Source organism: Pipistrellus kuhlii, unplaced genomic scaffold, assembly GCF_014108245.1.
Source record: "Pipistrellus kuhlii isolate mPipKuh1 unplaced genomic scaffold, mPipKuh1.p scaffold_m20_p_4, whole genome shotgun sequence".
NCBI classification, from domain to species: Eukaryota; Metazoa; Chordata; class Mammalia; order Chiroptera; family Vespertilionidae; genus Pipistrellus; species Pipistrellus kuhlii.
This window is the reverse complement of record NW_023425540.1, coordinates 4917839-4941000: the sequence shown is the minus strand read 5'-3', so window position 1 is coordinate 4941000 and position 23162 is coordinate 4917839. Positions and strand designations below refer to the sequence as shown.

The following is a 23162-nucleotide window of genomic DNA, read 5'->3' as shown; positions in this document are numbered from 1 at the left end:
TAAAAATTGTAGAGCCTGATTAGGAGGAAATAGTATTTATTTAGAAACTGTGTTTGCATAGCAATCACACAGTGGTTTAGGGGGTGAATGGTCTCATAAATATTACAAGACACAATTCCTTGATGCTGTTATTGTTTGAAATTATTATCAATGAAAAAAATGTCCTGCTATTCCATGAGACTACTGAGCAACAAAGAGCTCCTAGGAAAGACAAATCACAGAAATTATTTTAAGGCCTAAAGCAATGACCCTATTGACCATAGCTTTACTCTTTAAAGCAAATATAAAAAAAAACACACTTGGTGTATTTCTTCATTTAAATAATCCAAAATTTTTATGACAATAAAAAATACAAAAGCGAAGAAGTCAGGGCAATGCCTCATAATGTAGTGATTTTCTTTAGAATATCTGTAGAATAGTTCTTGGATTTCAAACATCATATATTAACTAAATTCATAAATTTTACTTTAAGTGAGATACCTTATCCATTATACCCATTGCTTTAATTTTAGCAGATTCACTGCCGAGTTCATTAAGCTGATGTTTTCCTAAGAGCAGTTCCTGAGGAATTTCATCATCATCACCTGAAAAACCAAATCGAACAAATACAGTTTAGGTAACAGAAATAGCTAAAAATAATAAGCCTAACTTTCAAATAAAAATTTTGAATACCAAACACTTATAAAACAACGACCTAGGAGATCTCTGTAAACCTCAAGCAAACCCTGAATAAAAGAGGATAGTGATTAAAATTAGAGCTCTAAGATAGGAAGAGGAGATGAGTTATCTTTACTACTTGGGATATATCCTCATCCAAACTTTCTCCCCTAGTAGGCTAACCTGCAGAGACTAACTACATCAATAGTCTCCCATGCCTTCTGGCTTCTGTTTAGGTTCAGCCAGTGGGGTGCCCAGTCAGAAGATCAGAGAGAAGGAAAGTGAGTGAGGTCAGGGTATTTGTATCTGCAACTCCTTCCTTGCAAGGTCTCAAGCTGCCCACGTCCTCTGACCAAAAGATTACCATTTTTTTAAGGCAGCTCACTGTACAACTTGTTTTCCCCTAGTGAGTTAAGTTCTGGTAAATTCTCTTGCCCATATTTCTCTGGGTGTAGAGACAGTAACAGTTCCATGACTATAAATCCTGGATTCTGGAAATATTCTGCCACCACTTTTGTAATTAGTCTGTTAGTAAGCAATTCCTTCTCAAATTTATCCTCATTTGAGAGTGCCCTATCTGTTGGGATCTTAAATGATATGTAAGAAAAAAGTTTCTCAACACAAAACTGGAAAGTTTTAGAAATGAAGAACTAATACTCTCAACAGGGAACACATTAATAAAACACAGGCAAGTAATTATCAAAAAAAAACCAAATACGTTAGAAGTAAAGGATAATAATACCTTTCATGGCATTTTCAAATAAACAAACACACTGTAAGCAGTATTTTTATAGAAATTTAACAATTTTATATAGTTACTAGAGGCCCAGTGCACGAAATTCAGGTATGGGTATGGGTGTGTGTGTGTGTGTGTGTGTGTGTGTGTGTGTGTGTGTCACTCAGCCCAGCCTGTATCCTCTCCAATCTGGGAGAAGCTAATATGAGCAAAGATGCAGATATAGGAACCAATGTCTCTAATCATTTATCCTAAAAGCTAATATTTATTGAATACCTACTGTTTGTTAATAGTATGTTTAGTTTTAGAGAAGTAAAGATAAATGCCCCAGCCCTTGGCTTTAAGTAGCGTAAGTCCTCACTTAATGTCCTCAATAGATTATTGGAAACTGTGACTTCAAGGGAAACAGTGCACAAATTGGTGCACCAGGCCTCTAGTTTTAAAATAACATGTAAATTTTAAGTTTCTTGAAAGCACAGACCATGCCTTTATATCCATTAATGTAACTGGCAGAAAGCTAGACACATAGGTAAATAAACATATATATTTTTAAAAAATATATTTTATTGATTTTGTAGAGAGGAAGGGAGAGAGATAGAGAGTTAGAAACATCGATGAGAGAGTGTCATCGATCAGCTGCCTCTTGCACACCCCCTACTGGGATATGCCCGCAAGCAAGGTACATGCCCTTGACCGGAATCGTACCTGGGACCCTTCAGTCCCCAAGCCGACGCTCTATCCATTGAGCCAAACCGGTTTTGGCTCAATAAACATATTTTAAATTGATTTTATATTTAGAGATTAATATATACTTTAAAATTATTTTACCAAATGCAGTAAAATCCATATCTTCTAAATTATCCAAAATATTTTCTATTGAGGCTGTGAATCTCTTAAAAGTTGAAGAATCCATCATTTCTGCAACACAGGAATAGAAAAGGCTTATTATGTCCATATTCCATTTAGAAAATGGAAGTTGAAGAATATTAATAAAAACAAATGAACTAAAATGTTACCTTCAGGTGTTAGTTTTGGTTCATAAGCTTTCCTCTTCTTCTGTTTTTCTTTTTTCTTCATTTTTCTAGCAACTAAAATGAACAAAAAGTAATACTGAAATGCAGGAATGAAAACTTAAAATATTTCTATTGTTTTTCTATTTTCTTCCATTAATTAAATACTTAAACAATAATCACTGTCAACCAAAACTAAATTATTTCTTTTGTCTTGATTAAAAATTAGGAGTTGTTAATTAAGCCAAAGAAATATCAGCTATCCTTCAAAGATAAAGCCCTAAGTTGGCTTATGTAAGAAACCCGTTGATACTGATGAATTACCCTCACTAAGGCTGGGAGGAGGAGAATAATCTTCCATGTCAGTATCAGATGGACTTCGGTTTCGATAACGACCACCACCTGAACTCCTTCTTCCTTCATGAGAGTGGCCACTTCTCCTATGATCCCCAGAGCTTCTTCTGTCACGCTCTTCATATTCCCAAGCTTTATCATCATCTTTTTTATGTCGTTTCCTAGAGGCTAGAAGCAAATCCCCATGACAAATAATTTATCTCATTTAAAATGACTATTTAAATTTGTACTTTACAAATGAACCACATTGGGGGTAAAGGGGAATCTATATTGTATGGGACTATGAAATTCTGAGTCATTCTGTTTAACTAGAAATATAAACTAGGGTATAGAAATGGTTATCACTTATTTTAGCATTAACTATTTAGAGAAAGGTTTTTACATAAACTCAGTTTGCTAATAAATATAGATATGTACGTTGTGAGAAACCACACTGCTCATTTCAAAGAAGTATTCAGTGTCAATAAAGACAATATCTAAACTTTAGGATTGATTAAAGTATATAAAACAGTCTTATCTAGGATTTGGATGAAAAACAGAAACACCTTAAAGCATTTTAATTTTTTATGGGGAGCAAGGTTTTGAGGAAAAGCAAACTTTTGAAAAAGTGGTACAGAATATGGGTAAACGTGTATACAATCAGTTAACAGCCAAGTTAGGCCCACAACTTAGCTATAAAAATTCAATAGACTTTGGTAACCTAACATCACAAGCCTATAGCGATAGAACAAACGTGTACAGTTGTACATACTCATATACATTGATTTCAGTTCTCCAGCAGTACACTTGCTTAAGCCCAAGAAGCTTTTAAGCTTATGCATGCTACTAAGCATATTTATGTATGCTAGCTTGAATCCCTTTCCCACCCTTCCAGAAGTTGGAGCATTCTGCTAAAATCACCAGTACTGATAGAAGCTGCTAGGTAGAACTGGCAAACAGATTTTATCAGACATAATCTCTGATCAACTGGGAATAGCTGGCTAGAGCATTATGTTGAGAATAATTTTGAGCTCTGAGACAGCATCATATTTCAGTAAGAAAGACTGATTAAGAGGCAAGGTGGGTGGAAAGAGATCAACCAAAGAATTTACATGCATATATGCATAACCTATGGACACAGATAATAGTGTGATGAAGACCTGGGAAGGGGGTGGGGTGGGATGGAAGGGGTGAATGGGGTGAACAGGGTACATCTGTAATACTCTCAACAATAAAGATAAATTTTAAAAAGAGAGAGAGAAAGAGAGAGCGAGAGAGAAGAGACTGATTAGAAGTATCTGTTCACTGACTGCTGAAGGGCAGTATAAGTGACAAATATTTATCATAACTGCTCTAGGGTATAGCACCAACAAGATACAGAACTAATGTGTCCTACTTGGGATCATACACTGGCTATTGTAGTAACCATATGTTTAAAATGTCTTCTAGTCTGTTGATCTATTGTAAATTTGACTCCCCTGCTTTCCTGTAACTGGCTCCTATTCTGACTCCCTATCTATGATCAATACCCAAATAGTACTTAAGACAAAACTCTTGCTTGAGTTCTTTACCTGTACCCATATCCTTGTGTGAATAATCAATGTCTATATCCTGGATAATTGTACCATTACATGCTCCCACAACTATTTCTAATCAAGAATCTAATTTGGTTTCTGGTTCTGGACCTTTCTGTCCAATCTACTGACAGTATGACAAAAAAAGATAATTTTGTTTCCTCTTCTTTGTGGTCATAGATTTGACAAAGCAAGATGGTTCATTAAAAAGGACAAATGTAAATGGATATACTTAAACTTTCAATGATTTTCTTCATGATTAGCATGAATTTGACTATAAATTATATAAAAAGAGGTAGGATTTCCTCCCCTTTTATGACTAAGGTACACCCCAGTACATTCTTTTAGTGAGGGGCTGCCTTATATATAAATATAGTTGGGTGTCTGTGTAGGTCAGACAAATAGGTCTTTTATGGCTACCATTCATTAAATGTTTTTTCAACAAGTTCTTGAAATATCTACCAAATCTAAAGAATGACATTAACTAGTAATATGTTTATATTTAACCTCAAATATGACTTAACTGTCTTTTTAAATTTTAATTTCATAAGAAATCTATTTCAAGCTCAATCCAATGACAAAATACTTGAAAAATCTTATAGCTGTTAGCAAGTACCTACACTATGCTGTATTAGTAGTAATTTTCAGGCACTGGAAAACTTCAGTTAGAATTCACTCAACTTTAGGCCATTTGGATGAAAACGGGATGGAAATTAGGAAAAAAACAACTTCTATGATATAATGTGCTGCAATAGGCTATCAGGATCCCAATTCCTTATGACTGTTCTTTCTCCGTTTCTCTCATTACCCTGGAAGCAGGGGAGGCTTAATAGAGGGTGGGGCAAAAGTAGATCTATAATTATGAGTATGCAAAACAGAGTTTATTGTTCTATTATTGTTTATTAATTACTATATTGTTTTCTCTATAAACAACTGCAAACCTACTTTTGCCTCACCCTGTAGAGAAGTACATAAAATGACTTGGGAGTTTTCTATCCTCTCTTTCACATTTAACCTATTTCTCTCTTCAGCTTCTTATATCTCTCCTCTTCTTTCCTCAGACCTTATATTTGTGCTATGACTTCCAAATCAGTGTGGCCTAACTTTCAAAATTCTTCCCCCTCTCCTTTAACTAAACTATTTCCTTAGTTTGAGATTTTTGGGAAACCAAAATGATTGAATTGCAATAAAACTTTATGTCTAAAATTCTCTAAGTAGCAAAAGCTTGCTACTTAATGTTGATACTGCTTCTATATTTTGTATTGCAATGTTTTTCTTGTGTATAATGACAATTTGGTTGTCAAGTATCAGTTAAAATTCTTTTATCACTCAAATCACTGGCCCAGAGTTGACTTTTATATATTACTTGCACAGAAATAAACCAAGAAAAACAGGAATCTGCTCTAAGATCTCTTGAAAAGCCCAGTGAAATTAAAGATCAGGTTCTCTGACTAATATTACTTTCCAATATACCTGGGTATAAATATAATGGGATCCAGGGCTTTAAGATGAAATTATGTGCTCCCCTAAGATGAGACAATAGCTCTCATAACAGAAACAAGGAAAGAATAATGGATACATTGATGACAAACATGAGGCATGTGTGGCTCACTCCCCTATTTTATACTTCATGGGCATTTCTGATTATGCTGCCCTTTCTACTTAATTGTGAGGTAGCTCTAGAATTCTCATCAGCTTAATAATGCAAGAAGCCACTCTCAATTAACGGAACTGAAGTGCTATTTGGAATCAATCTGCACTTAAGAAACTTTTTTTTAGCTATTCTTTAGGAATGAGTGATGTATTGGGGGGGAGAGAAAGAATGAGGAGAGGCATGTATATAAAGGGGAGTGAGTCTCTGAGTCACTAGGTCTCCTTTCTCTTCTCTCTTTCCAGAGCATTATGTTCCCAAATAATAAAAATGTGTGATTATAATAAAAAAATATTAACTTTAGCCACTGAAATATAAGGCATGTAAATACATCTCATAATACAAATTATAACAATTATACATATAATTAAATGTCAGATTAACTTTGCTATATATTTTATTTCAATTTTAAAACTTTGTTCAGATTTGTTCAGTATTTATAATTTACTGCTTATAACTCAAGAGCTCACAATTTTAAGACGATCAGAGTAAATAAACATTGATTAAAAACTTTGGAGGAGGTGAAGGACTTCCATCAGTAATACACAATTTAAAATGTTAGCATGCATTTGTCCTTCCTGCCCTTGCTTGTCACACCTCAATCTATGGACACTAGGTGAAAAAGGCAGAACACACTGGTGGTCTTCCCACTTCTTTTGGTCATAATGACTAAGTCAGTTGGCACACAAGTGAAGATCTCCCACAGTCTGTTTCCACTGAATGCCGTTTAAGTCAAACAAGGTTGCTGACCCCTCTTGGCTAGGCTCAATTCTCTTGCTCCAGAAGAAGGAAGATAGGGATAAAAGAGAAGAACTTTTTCAGTGGACCAGTAGGAAGACAGGCGAGGTATAGCAAGTCTAGTGCAAAGACAGGTGATCACAGTGTTGTAGAGAGGTAGCTGTGTAGTGGAGAAGCCAGCTCTGGAAAACAGTGAAACAAGGGAGGAATTCCAGGACACAGCTGGGCAAAAAGGAGAAGCCAGGTCCAAACCACACAGATAATCGGTAATGTGGCTAATCCATTCATAATTTAGTGATAGTATGGTTTAAAATATTTTTTCACCAGGCTATCTCCTACGTGTCCTTTAAGACTCAAGTGTCACCTTCTCCAGTAAGTGTTTCCTGAACCCCCAGTATGATTTCTGATGCCAATCGAATGTGTTCCCAAAGACCCTGGATTTACTATTATCACTGCACTACAACCGTTTACATCCCCCGCCCCCAACAGAATGAAAGTTCTACAAAGACGGGCTACAGCTTATTTGTATTTTTATTCTTAGTGCTTAGCATATACCACAGTAGGAGCTCAATAAATGTTTGCTAAGTGCATACAGATACATACGTGTTATCTGACCACTAATTATAGATGACTAAAATTTTTTTCTTGGTGCCAACTGATCTCATCTTTCACATATATTTTAAGAAAAAGAAAAAATCCTGCTATATTAAGAATTAAAATCACTATGCTCTTGCTAATCCAAAAAATTATAAATGAGACAAACACATCAATCTGCTTAATTCTAAAGTAATAATAGTTATGGGATACTTACATTCAAAAGTTCCATCACTATCATTATCTTCATCTGAACTGATTTCAGCATATTTTGGTTTTTCATTAACTGTGCTACGCTTGCGTTTATTCATTTTCACACGTTCACAAAGTGGCATGGTGGATTCAATTTCTGCCAGGAGTTCAGGGGGTAATTCTTTTAACACTGATTGATCTATACTACCTATTAATGAAAGTTAAGAAAAAGAGGTCAATCTGAAGATAAAGGAGAAATTTTAAAATAAATTAATTTTAAAATAAATTACCACAATGAAAATAAAATATAAACATTTATAAGAATTTTCCAGGTCACTTTTGTATTTTAATAAAACCCATTTATATTTAAAACTAAAATAGTCTTAATCTTAAACTGATAATGCAGTTTTTATACATTATTTAATTATATAACAATTTTAAAAACATGATGTAGGTAGCTACATCACTAATTTTTTATATAATGCCCTTTGAAAAATCTTTCTAAAACTAGAGATCCACTGGCATTATCAAGTATATTTGTAGTAGAGGGTACATCTCTCCATGTTAGTAGCCAGATTTGATTTATAGAGATCTGAAGCAGTCATTTTGAAAGTAATGCTACCCCTCAGTATATACAAGAAGAATTGGAGGACATTTATAATGCCATTCTCTTCTTCTATGATCTTAGTGGCTATAGAGGGTGGTTGGGACAAGCATTTTACATGCTTTTAACTATCAATGTCTACTTGAGAGCCATGATAATATCTTTAGTATTATGGAGAATTTCCTCAAACAGAAAATACAACATATGCATTTAATTTAAAATAGTAGAAACATGAAAGGTAGGATAAACAGAAGTATTTTAAAATATAAATGTCTATAACTGAAAATAATTCAAGTCTATTATAAAGTAAGTTCCTATTTTCTCATGAAATAATAAAAGAAGGATAAATATCAACATAATCCAATAAAAGCTATTAACATAGTACTGCCTAATTATACACATGCATACACAAATACACAAACAATTGTTAGGAAGAAATTAATTATCATCTTGTTGAAAGCTAAAAAAATAAAAGTAAAAGCATAATCTATTTTTGAGGACATGTTCTTAATGACTGTTAAAGATGACAATTTTAACTTTACTTACCCATGTAAATCTTGAAATGCAAGTATAAAAATGATGTCTTGCCTGCTAAATTTTAATGACTGGGAGCAAAGAGTACCATATTGGTTGATATCAGGGAATATTAATAATCATATGATCAATATTAATACTGTAACATTTAAATGATAATAGTGCTTATGTAAAGAATAAAAGCCAATCATGACAAAAATAAATGGGTATGATTAAAACAAGTTCAAAGGCCCAAGAATATATAATACTAATAAAATAAGAATATAAAATAAATTATTATTTTAAATAGAATCTTTTTTTTTTTTTAAATCCTCACCCAAGAATATTTTTTCCATTGATTTGTAGACAGAATGAAAGTAAAGGAGGGATAGAGAGAGGGAAAGAGAGAAAGAGAAACACATTGACTGTTGGCCTCCCACATGCACCCCGACTGGGGCTAGGGATCAAACCTGCAACCAAGATACATGCCCTTGATTCGGAATCAAATCCAAGACCCTACAGTCTACGAGCTAATGCTCTAACTATGAGCTAACTAGCCAGGGCTACAAGATGATTATTAAAATCAGAAATCATCAAAAGAGTAAAGAAATCACAAAGTCACTGATTTGATAACAAAGAGTTTTGTCTTATTGAAATGAGAAAACACTCCTGAGATTAAAATAAACCACCCCAGTTAACAAACTCATTGGAACTAAAGCTTCAGATAATGGAAACCAATCATATTCAGAAATAGACCAAGAAAACTAACATAAACCTCAATTTTCTAAGCCCTAGTAAATATCTTAGGCAGGTATAGTGTAGTTCAGTAACAATTCTTTCAATAACCTAGCTATATTAGAGAGGAGCAGCATAAATAAATCTTTATCTTCATTCTGGACCAAAAAAATATTCAGCAGTGAAGGTTATCAATCTGACCCTCTTGTGATCCCTAAAGTGAGTTAACGTGGTTTGAAGACTCATATCTTTTGGTGTTAATAGTCCCTAAATGCAAGCCAACTTCCTCATTTAAAGCACTGGTAGGAAGAGCACCAAGGAGTATGATCTGCTGATATAGCCCTGAAAAGGGGTAGCATGTATGTGACAGAAACAAAAGGAGGCTACATGAAGAGAAACTGAAAGAATATGGGGTTCAATGAGGGCAGGACAGTGAATGTTCCTTCCACAAAGAATCGAAGGTTATCTAACCTGATCGCAGAACTTGGGGTACAGAGGAACACAGTGCACTGGGATCAAAATCCACACTGAATGTAGGAACATGGAAGATTGGTACTAAGAGTGTTGAGGTCACAAAACACTGACCTCAGAGGAAGAACTTTGACATGTATATTTTCACAATTATTTGGAAAAAGCAATAGCAAACTAGGAGAAAGGAGATATCATTTTCAGGTACCAAGGCTCCTTGGTGGAGTAAAAATGAAGGAGCTGAAATTCATATATTCTTCAGCAGATGTTAACAGGGTAATGAAAGAGGGATATGTTTATAATTAAGAAGATGGAGGTCTTAATAAAAAAATAAAAAAAGAGGATCAGGTAGATTAACATCTTCTAGAAGAAAAGAATCAGGAAATATATAATTTACTTTTTTTTTTTTTAGATGGTTTAGGATAAATAGAAGTGATGAAAAGTGATAATTTAGTATAAAGTAGCCTTACTTGTGGTAAAGAAGTAGAAACCCCAGGTACTGGCTAGAAGCTAAATAATCTTTGTTCAGAATTACAAAAAAATTTTTTTAAAAAATTTTTTTAATAAAAGGAAGAGTAGCAGTTATTCATCTGTGGCAAGGGAAGGGTGATCAAGGTCAAATCAATTTACAGCTATTTTCTTTTTGAAGCACTCTGAGCAAAGAATGAATGAATGCAAAGAATTACTATATTATCACTATATCCTATATAATAAAATGTTAACGACAAGTCGTTATGATGTGCACTGACCACCATGGGGCTCAAGTCAGGAGCTTCCCCCTGGTGGTCAGTGAGGCGCTCCAACAGGGGTAGTGCGGCTCAGCCAGAAGCCTCTCCTGCCTCTGCAGCAGTGCTAGACTCTTTGGGGGATGTCTGCCTGCCGGTTTAGTCAGCTCCCTGCCAGAGGGTGCAGGCCAAGATGAGAGACAAATGTCATGCACTGGGCCTCTAGTACTATTATAACCTAAGAATTAGCAAGTTTCCTTTTAAATTTTAGCCAGCAATTTTCAAGTTGTGGGTTGTGACCTCTTAGTAATTTGTGAAATCAGTTTTGTGGGATCTTGACCAATAGTTGTTTACAATGTAAGTGAGAATGCCAGTGTTTTATCTGTAGTGAGGGTAGGTACTAATATGTTTGTATGTGTGTTATTAGAACATGACATACATTTTATGTCTTATCTTAAATCACAACAAAATATTTTGGAGTCCTTTAAAGTTTTAAGGTTGCCACCTCTCTCAAAGTAGTAGAGTCAATTTAGTTAGAAAAAGCTAATCTAGGTTAATCTAACCCAATAACTTGTGAGCTTATCCTAATTTTTTAAAGCTATAAGTTCAATGAAAGATAAATAATTTGAGTAATATACTCAAAATTAATCAAATTGATTTTGCTCATAAGTTGACAGAATACGTTGTATCAGATAACTTCATTATCTATGGCTATAATTCTGTTATAAAACCTGCCAATGTTATGTTTTTGAAGCCCTGAAAAACCTTGGTTTACTTAGAAATTACTCTTTTATTTACTTCTAAGGTAAATCTTTCTAAAAGCCCTGTAATCACCTTAAAAAAAAAAAAAAAAGACAACTTCTTGATTCATGATCATTGTTAAAAAGCTCCAGTTTTCCGTGATGCTTTATACTGAGATACCTTTAGGAGTTAACTGCTATGCATAAGACTGATTAAGACAATATGAAATGATCTAGGCTTTGCTTTTGAGTTCTACTTTTAATTTGCTGACATGAATACACTCAAATTTTGCTAACAGTGTATACCAAGCATGTCAAACTCAAAGGCTAATATGGGCTAAATAAACAAGGTTTAAGTTTATGTTTTCAACAGAGATGAGATGGAGAAAGGTGGAAGGAATGGAAGGAGAGGAGAATGCAGGACAGGAGCAAAAAATTAGGAGCTGGTATCCAGGAGGAATAATAAGTTTGGTGTAGTTTGAGTAGTCTGCTCTGGACAGAACAAGACATTTAATAGGGAGAATAGGTTACTGGAAAATCAGGTAAGGCTTATTAGTCTTTTGAAGAGTGACAGAATCAGAATGTGCTTTAGAAATGTTACTTTAAAAATAATTTGAAATGGGTTGGAAAAGGGTGACATTAGAAGGAAAATCTTCTGATGTGAAAGTTATAGGAGAAACAGTATTATGAACTTAACTGTTTTTGAAAAGTTCGGTCACTATTAAATACTAACCATACCAAACTTTAGGAAGAAATATATAGCTCAAAATACTATTAACTGTTTAATATGTTATGATCATGTAGAAACCAAAAAAGAAAAAAAATAGAATCAAGCCCTAACCAATTTGGCTCAGTGGATAGAGCATCAGCCTACGGACTCAAGGGTCCCAGGTTCGATTCTGGTCAAGGGCATGTACCTTGGTTGCAGGCACATCCCCAGTGAGGACTGTGCAGGAGGCATCTGATCAATGTTTCTCTCTCATTAGTTTCTAACTATCCCTCTTCCTTCCTCTCTGTAAAAAAAATCAATAAAATATATTTTTTAGAAAAGAATAAAGAACAAAATTCACCTGTTGATATTTTCTATTTAAGTATTTTAATCAATGTGATCAAGTATTAAATTATACAATAATTAGTCTACTAACAACAACAACAACAACAACAACAAAAAGGTTACTTAATGGAAGTGGTAAATGCAAATTTTAGATCTTATTTGCTTCACAATAAACAATCTAGTTATATCAACCTATGTAAAACTTTGACTTTATATCTATATCAGGCTCAGCAAACCACAACCTGTGGGATCAAATTTGCCCCACCACTTGTCTTTATAACAAAGTTTTATTAGAATACAGTGACAAGTATTTACACATTGTCTATGTTTGCTTTTGTACTACAATGTCAGTGGCAATTAGCCCATAAAGCCTAAAATATTTGGGCCTTTACAGAAAAATTTTGCTGACTCAATCTATATCATGTCATAATTTATTCAAAATGAAACAAAGTGTCATCCACCTATATATAACTATATACCCTACATTATTATATTCTATAGAGCTCAGGTCATTCCAAATTGGTTTATTTAATGAAGACAAAATACCAAGGTGTTTCTTTATAACAAGTGAAAAAAACTATTAAAAATGAAAAAGGCAATAGAAAAGATTTAAAGAAATACCTTGCTTTAGTACCAAGGTTTTAATATTAACATAGCACTTTCATCAATGTACAGCTAGCAAATCACTATGAGAAAGAACTATAAAAAGAAACACGGTTTCTAGGAAGTCTATTATGTAAATGACAATTTTCTACTTAATATAGAAAGCAGGAATAGGAAGCAGGGATCAAATGATCCTTTCCTTGACAAATATACAGTGAGATAAAAATAATGGTAGAAGCACAACCTAATTTTATACTTCAAGAAATTAATAAAAGAACTAAGTCCAAAGATTGTACAAGTAAGGAAATAACAAAGATCAGAGCATAAATAAATGAAATAGAATAAAAAAAGAAGAGAAGCCCAGAACCAAGATGGCGGCATAAACACCTGTACCTGCTGCCTCTCACAACCACATCAAAACTACAACCAAAAAACAAAACAACGATCATTCAAAACCACGGGAAAGCTGGCCGAGTAGAAGTTCCACAACTAGAAGGAAAGAAAAAGTGCATTGAGACAGGTAGGAGCTGCGGAGGCGAGCAACTGGGTGTGCTGTTGTTGTTTTCAATCAGGAGGGAGACAGAACTGCTCTGAATTCCAGTTCCAGGTGAGACTCTGGGGACCCAGATTCATACAGGGAGAAACTGGACTGTCTGGCATCAGGCTGGAATGTGAGGATGGCTTGGTTTTCTCTCAGAGTTGCTCTCAGTGATCATTGTTCCTGCGTGGGGACCTCTTGGGTGCAGGGCTGACTGTCAGCCACTGCTGTTTGCTCCACTCTGGTGATTCCCTGAGACCCTACCCCACCCAAACTGTGCACAGAGGCTTTTGCATATGAATGGCTTGTCCTTTTTCCACCTAAAACCTGTCAAACTGCAACTGGATCAGAGAGTCCCAGAGCTTCAAAAGAAGGCCCAAGGCACAGCAACCTGATTTGCTTCACAGCAGGGCCTTGTCTGGGCACTTCTAAACCTCATACAAAGAAGAGGAATTGGCATATCTCTCTATAGCTCCTATTGGGAAACCCCAGACAGTGGCTGACCTTGCACCTCCTTGGAGATCCAAGAGCCAGTGTACCCAGTGGTCAGGGTGGACCATACCGGATTACAACTCTTCACAACCATAAGAGACACACTCAAGGGAAAGACTCAGTACCAAAGCCCCACTGAAGCAAGTCCTGCCCCATAAGGGTGTCTCCTGCGCAATAGATCTTCCAGTGTAGACACAATTGGTTATTACAGCCAATTGTCCTGGAGGTCAATTTCTCCCAGTGATACCAACAGCAATCAAGGCTTAACTACAACAGGACTGTGCAAACAGCCCACAAAGGGGTGCACCAAGAGTGTCCACCTCAGGTGACTGGGGAGGCTGAGCCCCTGGGCCATATAGGTCACCTAGTACACAAGGCCACTCTATCAACTCAAGGAGACTTAGCAGCTACCTAGTACATAGAAACAAACACAGGGAAGCAGCCAAAATGCGGAGACAAACAAGTCACAAATGAAAGAAATGGAGGAAAGAAAACAACTGGATATAGAGTTCAAAATCTTGGTTATAAGATACTCAAGAATCTTCCAGAAACCTCCAAGAAATTTAGTGAGATCCTCAAGGCTATGAAAAAGGACCAATTAGAAATTAAGCATGCACTAACTGAAATAAAGAATAATATACTGAGATCCAACAGCAAACTAGAGAATCCCAAGAATCAAGTCAAAGATTTGAAATACAAAGAAGCAAAAAACACCTAACCAGAAAAGCAAAAAGCAAAAAGAATCCAAAAACATGAAGATAGTGTAAGGAGCCTCTAGGACAACTTCAAATGTGCCAACACCCGAATTTGGGGGTGCCAGAAGAAGAGAGAGAGTAAGATATTGAAAAACCTATTTAAAGAAATAATGACAGAAAACTTTCCCTACCTGGTGAAAAAAAATAGATTTACAAGTCCAGGAAGCCCAGAGATCCCCAAAGAAGAGGATTCCAAAGAGGACCACACCAAGACACATCATAATTAAAATGCCAAGGGCAAAAGACAAAGAATATTACAAGCAGCAAGAGAAAAAACAGTTATCTATAGTGAGTACCCATAGGACTGTCAGCAGATTTCTCAACGGAAATTATGCAAGCCAGAAGGGAGTGGCAATAAATATTCAAAGTGATGAATAGCAAGAACCTACAACCAAGATTACTCTACCCAGCGGAGCTATCATTTAGAATTGAAGGTCAGATAAAGAGCTTCACAGATAAAAAAAAAAAGCTAGAGTTCATCACCACCAAACCAGTATTATATAAAATGCTGAAGGTTATTCTTTAAGAAGAGGAAGAAGAAAAAGGTAAAGATAAAAATTATGAACAACAAAGTAACAACAAATGCATATCTATTAAAAAGTGAATGTAAAAATAAAGTGAATAAAAAATCTCTCGGACAGAATAAACTGGTGAATATAATAGAATCAGGGACAAAAAGTCGTTAAGAAAACAAACCTTAAATATTATTGTCATAAGAAAAAAATATAGCTACTAAACATTAACTATAAACTTATTTGGTTATCATTTCACAATACACACATATATCAAATAATTATTTAATACACTTTAATAAATGTTACGTTAATTAACTAGGGATGTGCCCGCAACCAAGGGACATGCCCTTGACCGAAACTGAACCTGGGACCTTTCAGTCCGCAGGCCAATGGTATATCTGAGCCAAACCAGTTATGGTGGGATTTATTTGTATGAGGGTCTTGTAGGGTAGGGTTTTCATAACTTTTTCTTAGAAAAGGGAATTCAGTATGTTAGAGTTATGACTATTTCTTCATGAACAGGTTCGCTCAGAATTATCTGTAATCTTCTCACCCTTCAATCATGTATATTTCAACAGATAGGCAAACTTTATAGAAGCTATGTCCTCAGGCTGGCTTGAGATATGAAATGGAAAGGAGAGAACACCACTAGCAAACTTTAATACATTTAATTTTTATGAAAAGGTATTTCTATGTAATGAATCTCTTTAAATTAATATTGTCAATTATCAACGAAGCAATTTTGGACCAAAAAATTTTTGTGAATGAAAAATTTTAAAAGAGTACTCTAAAATCACACTCAACAACAGCTAGATATGTATTAAGCCAATTCCTGTAATAAAATAATCTCCAAACACTTCCTAAAGATATCACTGCTGATAAAGTCTTTTCTTTTTAATATTTTATTGATTTTTTACAGTGAGGAAGGGAGAGGGATAGAGAGTTAGAAACATCAATGAGAGAGAAACATTGATCAGCTGCCTCCTGCACACTCCCCACGGGGGATGTGCCCACAACCAAGGTACCATACATGCCCTTGACCGGAATCGAACCTGGGACCCTTGAGTACACAGGCTGAAGCTCTAGTCACTGAGCCAAACCGGTTAGGGTACTGCTGATAAAGTCTTTACAAAACTAAAAGCTTTAGTTTTTCAGAAAAGTATTTTATAAAACTAATCAAATGAACTGAAATAAATTTCCATTACAGTATTATTAAAGATTCTGAATATTACAATCCTACATACTTTACCAAAAATTCTTCAACTTAGGAATTGAGAAACTACACTAAAAGGTCACTCTCAGAAATAGTACTTTTAAATTTACAGAAGGTTAGAGTCCAAAACATAATCCAACTAGACTGTTCAGTGCTACATAAAAAGCAAGTAGATAATGTATTTTATTGATCGATATTTGATAATAACTGCCATAAATGAGGTGAAATAAGTGTCCCTAATAATGACTACAATCATTAGCTAATCAAAGCACTACAATTTAAAGGCTATAATCTCAAGTAACAGGTGGTACGGCATATTTTTTAAAGTAGTGAGTGCAAGTGATGGAAAAGTAGTTATTAGAAGGATAAAAAAATAATTTCTTTAGATATTAAGCTATTTTGAGACACTCAAGAATGTAAAAAATCAAAAGCTGTTTACATGTATAATTATTGATACTAAGCTGTTAACACTTTTAGAACATGTTAACCAATTATTGTGTCAGTCTTAAAGATCTCATAACTATTTAATTTAGAGATATATTGTACATTAGAGTATATTATGACAATATTCTTAACGAAATATTTTAATAATAAAGATATTTTTGCATTCAACATATTTTAATAGACAAATATTTTTTTAAATGTTAAAGTTTTTACAAAGGTCATGCTGTTCTCTATCCCTATTCTTCCGATTGGCAAGGAAGAAACTAGGTGATGTTGACAGAAGCAAGAGAATAGAATTATTACCGAGCCCATCTTGTAACAGTTATAGAGCAAAACAAAGGTAAAGGGTAAATTAAACAGACATGAATATGATTAGGTCTCCTCTGAATCTTAATAAAAACTAGATAGTTGGCAGAGTGAAAGAGTCATTACAAAGTTTAAGGAACAGAAAGTTGAAAATTAAGTGTATCTTGAACTTGGTTCTACTGACAGGAACTTAATGGATGGAAATACAATTTTAATTTACAAATAAAAACCTTTTCAGAATATGGTGGCAATACAGTCTCTATTCATTAAGTAGGCACTTAATATGCTGTTATTATACTAGTATACAACATATTGTGGTAGGTACTAAGGATATACACATATCTAAACAGAAATTAAAACAAAAGTAACAATATCACTTTACATTTAATAAGTTCACACAAAAGACAAAATAAGTAATCTACACCATGAGTCATAAATCTATATCGCTACCATTCAATATTTACAGTTAAAGCATATTCAACAAATTTCAAGTTACTCTAAAGAATGAATATTTTAAATATGCACATCAAATAAAATACTTAAAGGATGAAATTTTATGGCTCTTCTCAACCTACCAAAATTTTTGACTTAGGAATTAACCACAAATGTATCCCAGCACTATTCAGCCTAATTCCTTTACTTAGACAGTGGTTGGCAAACTGCAGCTCACAAGCCACATGTGGCTGACCAGCCACGGTTTGCTGCTCTGTTGACTAATGAGTTTGCCGACCACTGACCTAGAAAAACACCAATGTCAAAATGATTTTCTGTGACTCTCCAAAGTAATTCCCAAGTAAAAACTTATACAAAGGGTCAGTAATCTACTATGCATGTAATTATAAAAAAATCCAAAATATGAGTAACACTGACAGGCTAACTTAGCAGTAGAGATCTAAGATAAAACCAAAAATAATTCATTATTAAAAAAAAAAAGATATGAATTTTAAGAGACAAATAAAGCAAAAATTATTATGGGATCTTGAAATGAATCTAAGCACTGAAATAATAGTTTTGATAAAAGGTCCACTTATAATTGCAGATAGATTAATATATGTGTTTATATATACATATAATTCACATGCACACACATACTCTACTCACAGGCAGACAGACACACCTTGATAGCCTACTTACTAACAGAACATATCTAGTATATATATTTGTGTAAAAGGACATTTAGGAGAAACAAGAATTAGTACTAAAAAGTTCACATTCACAGGCAATGAAATTACATATAAAAACCACAGGAAATAATACAGCAGTTACTATCTAGGAAGTATATTCATTTGCAAAGACTCATTGTTAAAACAGAGCATAGAAAGCAAGGCTAGCATAAGATGACAGATAGCAGGAGAGAAAAAGATGGTCGAGATCAAGGTTGACAAAAGGGTACCACTTTCCATCTGATCTTTCTAAAATTGCTTAAGTATACTCTTTACTATATATACATATATATACCACTCCCAGACTTTTAGTCAGAATTTAAGATGCACTCTTAGAAAATAAAAACAATTAATTTAAGCTGAAATATTAATTATATGTATAGGTCTGATTGCCATAATTTTAAATGTGAAAGTTTTGCCTAGCCAGTGTGGCTCAGTTGGTTGGAGCGTTGTCCTATGCATAGAAGAGTTAACTAACTCCCTGTCAGGGCACATACCCAGGTTGGAGCACATAGGGGTAGCATATCTCTCTCTCTCTCTCTCTCTCTCTCTCTCTCTCTCTCTCTCTCCTCTTAACATTAATAAAAACATATCCTCAGGTAAGTATTAAAAAAGAAATCTGAAGATTTCACTAAAATACAAATATTAGTGATTCAAAAACAATCTTTTTCATTTTTGAAACAAAACACACACAAATAAATTAACAGTGAAAAGTAAATGTTTAATGAAGACCAAGAAAGAATAAAAATAGTCATAACAAGTTACTTTTTAAAGAATTCTTAGTAATAACACTATGTTTTAATAAGCTTTTTAAGATAGACAATGCACAATAGCATTTTACAAAAATAACTATTATACCTTCTATATCTCCTAAGACACAACTCTCTGATGATGTAAATGTTCTCTATCTTGCCACATTTGACTATTAAGAATGTGTATTTTAAATATAGTTTAAACTAATTTCAATTTAAACAGCCTAATGAAACAGGTGACTGTCATAAAGGATAGCACAGTTCATTCATATTTGTTTGTAAGTATAAGTCTAAGTTTTTATTTAATGAACTTCTTTCACAGAATTAGAACTTAAAAATCAAATGAAATTTCCCCTTTATTGCTTTAAGAACTATATCTCAATCTACTGATATTGCATGGGCTAAATATTAGGTCTTGCCACACAATATCTATCTATCTCTATCTCACTATCTAAGTATCTACCTTTCTACCTATAAAGTCGTATACAAAGGAAAAAGGAACAAAAAAATTATGTTTTCTGTACAAACTGTCACTCTTTTCAGCACTTAACACTCCTGTTACCCCTCTCCCCCTGGAAAATATACAACTTACTCAAGTATCTGGAAAATTTAACTCAGCAACCATGCAAAAAACAAAGCAAAACACCTCACTAATTATTTAACCCAACTTGAGGTACATATCATTCCCTCTGACTTTTCTATAAAAAAGAGCTAAACTATATATTTTTTTAAACAACACATTTGTCACTGACCAACTCTTCAGCAAAAAATAAACTTCTATGTAACTATCTAAACCATATAAATTCAAACTATTCACCAATAATCAATAATTAACTCAGAGATAAGTCCGTAAGAAAACAGTATTGAGACACTGTTCAGTCTTTAAACATTTGTAACACTGATTTTTGTATACTGTATAGTTCAACTGAGATGTTAGAAATTAAAATTCAATTTGTTACCTCATTATAGAATGAAATATCTCTACAGTTAACTTGTTAGAAAGTTGTTAAATTATCCATTCTAATAATTCCCTTGACTTACAGGCAATTTCCAAAAATACTACTTAAAATAACTAAATAGCAAAAGAACTTATCTCTGTGTACCACCTAGTAAAAGATATAACTATGATAAGCAGTTCAATTAAGCCTGGGAGATAAAGAAGTTTCACTGAGAACTATTTATCTATATTACTGAAAAAAAATTTCACTATTATTTTGCATAAATATTATATTTTCATGTAGTGGCGTTTCAATTTTGGTAAATTTCCATTTTTTAAAATCTTTAGTAACCCTAATATGTAAAGAAAAACTGATTAGAATACAAATGATATCAGTATAATCATTCTTACCTTTATTTGACTTTGATGGTTTATTCTTGATAGGTTTAAGGGAACTTCGTGATTTGTCCTCTCTATCTTTAATAAGTTTCTGAACATCATCCAAAGACAGTTTTTGCAGAACAACTACAGGCTTAGCTCCTTTATTTAGATCTTCAACTAATCCCATTTTTTCTACTTTGTCTTTCTGTTCTCCTTTCATTTCCATTTTCTTTGTCTCCTGAGTAATATTGCCATCTTTATCCCTCTTGATTTTTGGAATGACAAAATTCTTCAATGCACCAGACCTTCCCCCCAACAAATAACTTGGAAATTCTGCCTTATTATCAGTGTGTGCTTTATTACTGTCTACTTTACTCTTGTTACCCTCTGTCCTTTTGTCATCTTTACTATTAGGTGATTTGAAACCAGGCTTATCAGGTCTTGATTTATTAGAATCTCCTTGTTTAACACGAGGACTGTCAGGCCTTGATTTTTGCTCTCCAGAAGATGGTCTTTCCCTCAAGTCCCCTGATTCATGTCTGTTTTTTCTTTCTATTTTATCAGGTTTTGAACCATCAGGTTTAATGCCATGTTCATTTCTACTGGAGGATCTCAATGTTTCTGGTCTTCGAACTCTAGACTGATCCCCCCGATGTCGGTCTGATTCACTCCTGTCATCTGATTTTTGTTTACTATCATGGTCACGTCTGAGTGACTCAGAAATCGATCGTCCATCAGGTCTTTGCTTTAAGGCTTCAGCTCGTTCTGATTTTAACCGAGGTGAATCAGATTTAATATCCTGTTTATGTTTAGACACTTCAGGCTTTTTCTCTGTTGATGGCTTTCCAGAATCCCTCCTATTTTCATGCCTATGTTTTGGTGTATCAGGCCGACCCTCACTTTTTTGCTTTGGAGTTTCAGGCCGCCCATCGCCCTTTTGTTTTGGGGTTTCAGGGTGCCCATCACTCCTTTGTTTTGGAGTTTCTGGTCGGCTTTCACCCTTTTGCTTTGGGGTTTCAGGTCTTGACTTTGTTGTGTCTGATCTACCATTATTTTGTTTGTTGTCATTTGGCTTTGTGTCGGATAGTCTATTTTCATTCTGTTTAGGCTCCGTTGTGGTGCTCTCATTTTGTCTGGATTCTATAGTTCTGCTCTCATTCTTTTTAGGTTCTTCTGTTTGTGTTTCAATTTTCATTTCTAACTTACTTTCACTTGACTTTGTCTCCACCAATCTATTTTCAATTGGTTTAGATTCGGTCAATCTACTTTCATTTTGTTTTAATTCACTCTTTGAAAGCTCAAGATCAGACTTTTTTTTAGGAGTCTCAGGATGGTTTTCTGGTGTAGATTTAAGATTCCCAATAATATCTTCCTGAAGAACAGAAACAGGTGCATCATTACACTGGTTGATTTCTTCAGGCTTTTTTATGGAGTCTGAATCCTGAGTTACAGAAGCCTGAGAGTCCACTCTTCCTGCCTGATGAAGATCAATGCTAACCATTAATGCTGGCCTTGACCCATTTCCCGTAGAACCCGTCTCCTGAGAAGCTGGTCTATTACCTCCTGTAGCACCCCCAGCCTCCTGTGGGTAAGAATCTTGTTTTCTTTTTTTCAAAGGCTTATCTGAAATTTAAAGATAAATATTCAGTATCAGTAATAGACATATATTCTTATCTTATTAAAAAACCATATGGACTTTGACTATTTTTTAAAGTCATAATGTTTTTTAAAAATGTGATGAATGCAAATATCAATATGCACATATAAAATAGTAGGCATGAATGACATATTTTAAACCAAGTTTTGAGGAAATATTCATGCTTGCTATACCTCAATAATTGTTAGTGACTATAGCAAAAAAAAAAAAAAAAAATTAATAGCATACTTGTTGAGTATATAAGTAAGCCTAAGAATATAAAATAAATGGAACTTAAAATACATTAAATACAAACAGATTTTTGTTTGTATATGTTCAAGATAAAAACACATTCTTTATATATCAATAAGGCAACCAGTTATAAATCATGTATTCTCATTTATTATCATTTTAACTATTATCCTAAAACTACAGACGTAAATCTGCCAACATATTAAAAAGAAAATGTAAACTTTAGAAAATGTAGAAAAGTATGGAAAAGAATAAAGCCTGAAATAAAACAAATGAGGAGAGTAAGAAAAAAATTTAATAGTTCATTAACCTTTGATCCAGGATTCAAATTCTTCAAGGTGTCAACAGCACAAATGGAATTTAAAAGCTAATACAGAGAAGTATATTTAAAATAAGGTAGCATTATAAGTATAAAAATGAAAGCATATATGGCCTTTTTAGATAAATCCTGCCATAAGCAACTTCCACTGAGAAAACATAGCTGGGCTTCAATGTAGATTTCTAGGAAGAAATTATTTACAGTATTCTGAAATGTAAAGACAAAAATACAAACAAACAAATCCACCACCACAATGAAATATCAAAGAAATTTTAACAACTGTATTTCTGTGCATGATTAATCTTAAGAGTCTGCTAGGTCATTTCCAATAAATTAAATCTCTTATTAGTTCTTGGAAATAGTTATATTATAGCACCTTGAGGTTTTCCTGCTATACTATTTACTTGCTGAATTGCCTGGCTATATTTTAAGTCATTTTAAATCATTTTTTGCAGGAGAACTTCTAGATTCTTTTATATATTCATTAATGTGATAAAAAAAATTTTAATCGCAATACTGCTTTTATACCACC

The 23162-nt window shown here is 34.0% G+C and overlaps 1 protein-coding gene across 7 annotated transcripts in view; it reads right to left on the bottom strand.

Moving 5' to 3' along the window:
* Positions 1-23162, bottom strand: part of NIPBL (NIPBL cohesin loading factor) — a 157541-nt gene that overhangs the window by 56035 nt on the left and 78344 nt on the right. For 5 of the 7 annotated variants that reach the window (XM_036411015.2, XM_036411017.2, XM_045571564.1 and 2 more), the window contains exons 10-15: positions 20454-22046; positions 7511-7693; positions 2728-2925; positions 2410-2481; positions 2222-2311; positions 481-584 (exon numbers count right to left, since the gene is read on the bottom strand). In XM_036411015.2, the coding sequence (XP_036266908.1) occupies positions 481-584; positions 2222-2311; positions 2410-2481; positions 2728-2925; positions 7511-7693; positions 20454-22046 (2240 nt within the window). The remainder of the gene's footprint in view (positions 1-480; positions 585-2221; positions 2312-2409; positions 2482-2727; positions 2926-7510; positions 7694-20453; positions 22047-23162) is intronic. The other 2 variants (XM_036411018.2, XM_036411024.2) reach the window with 2 other exon arrangements.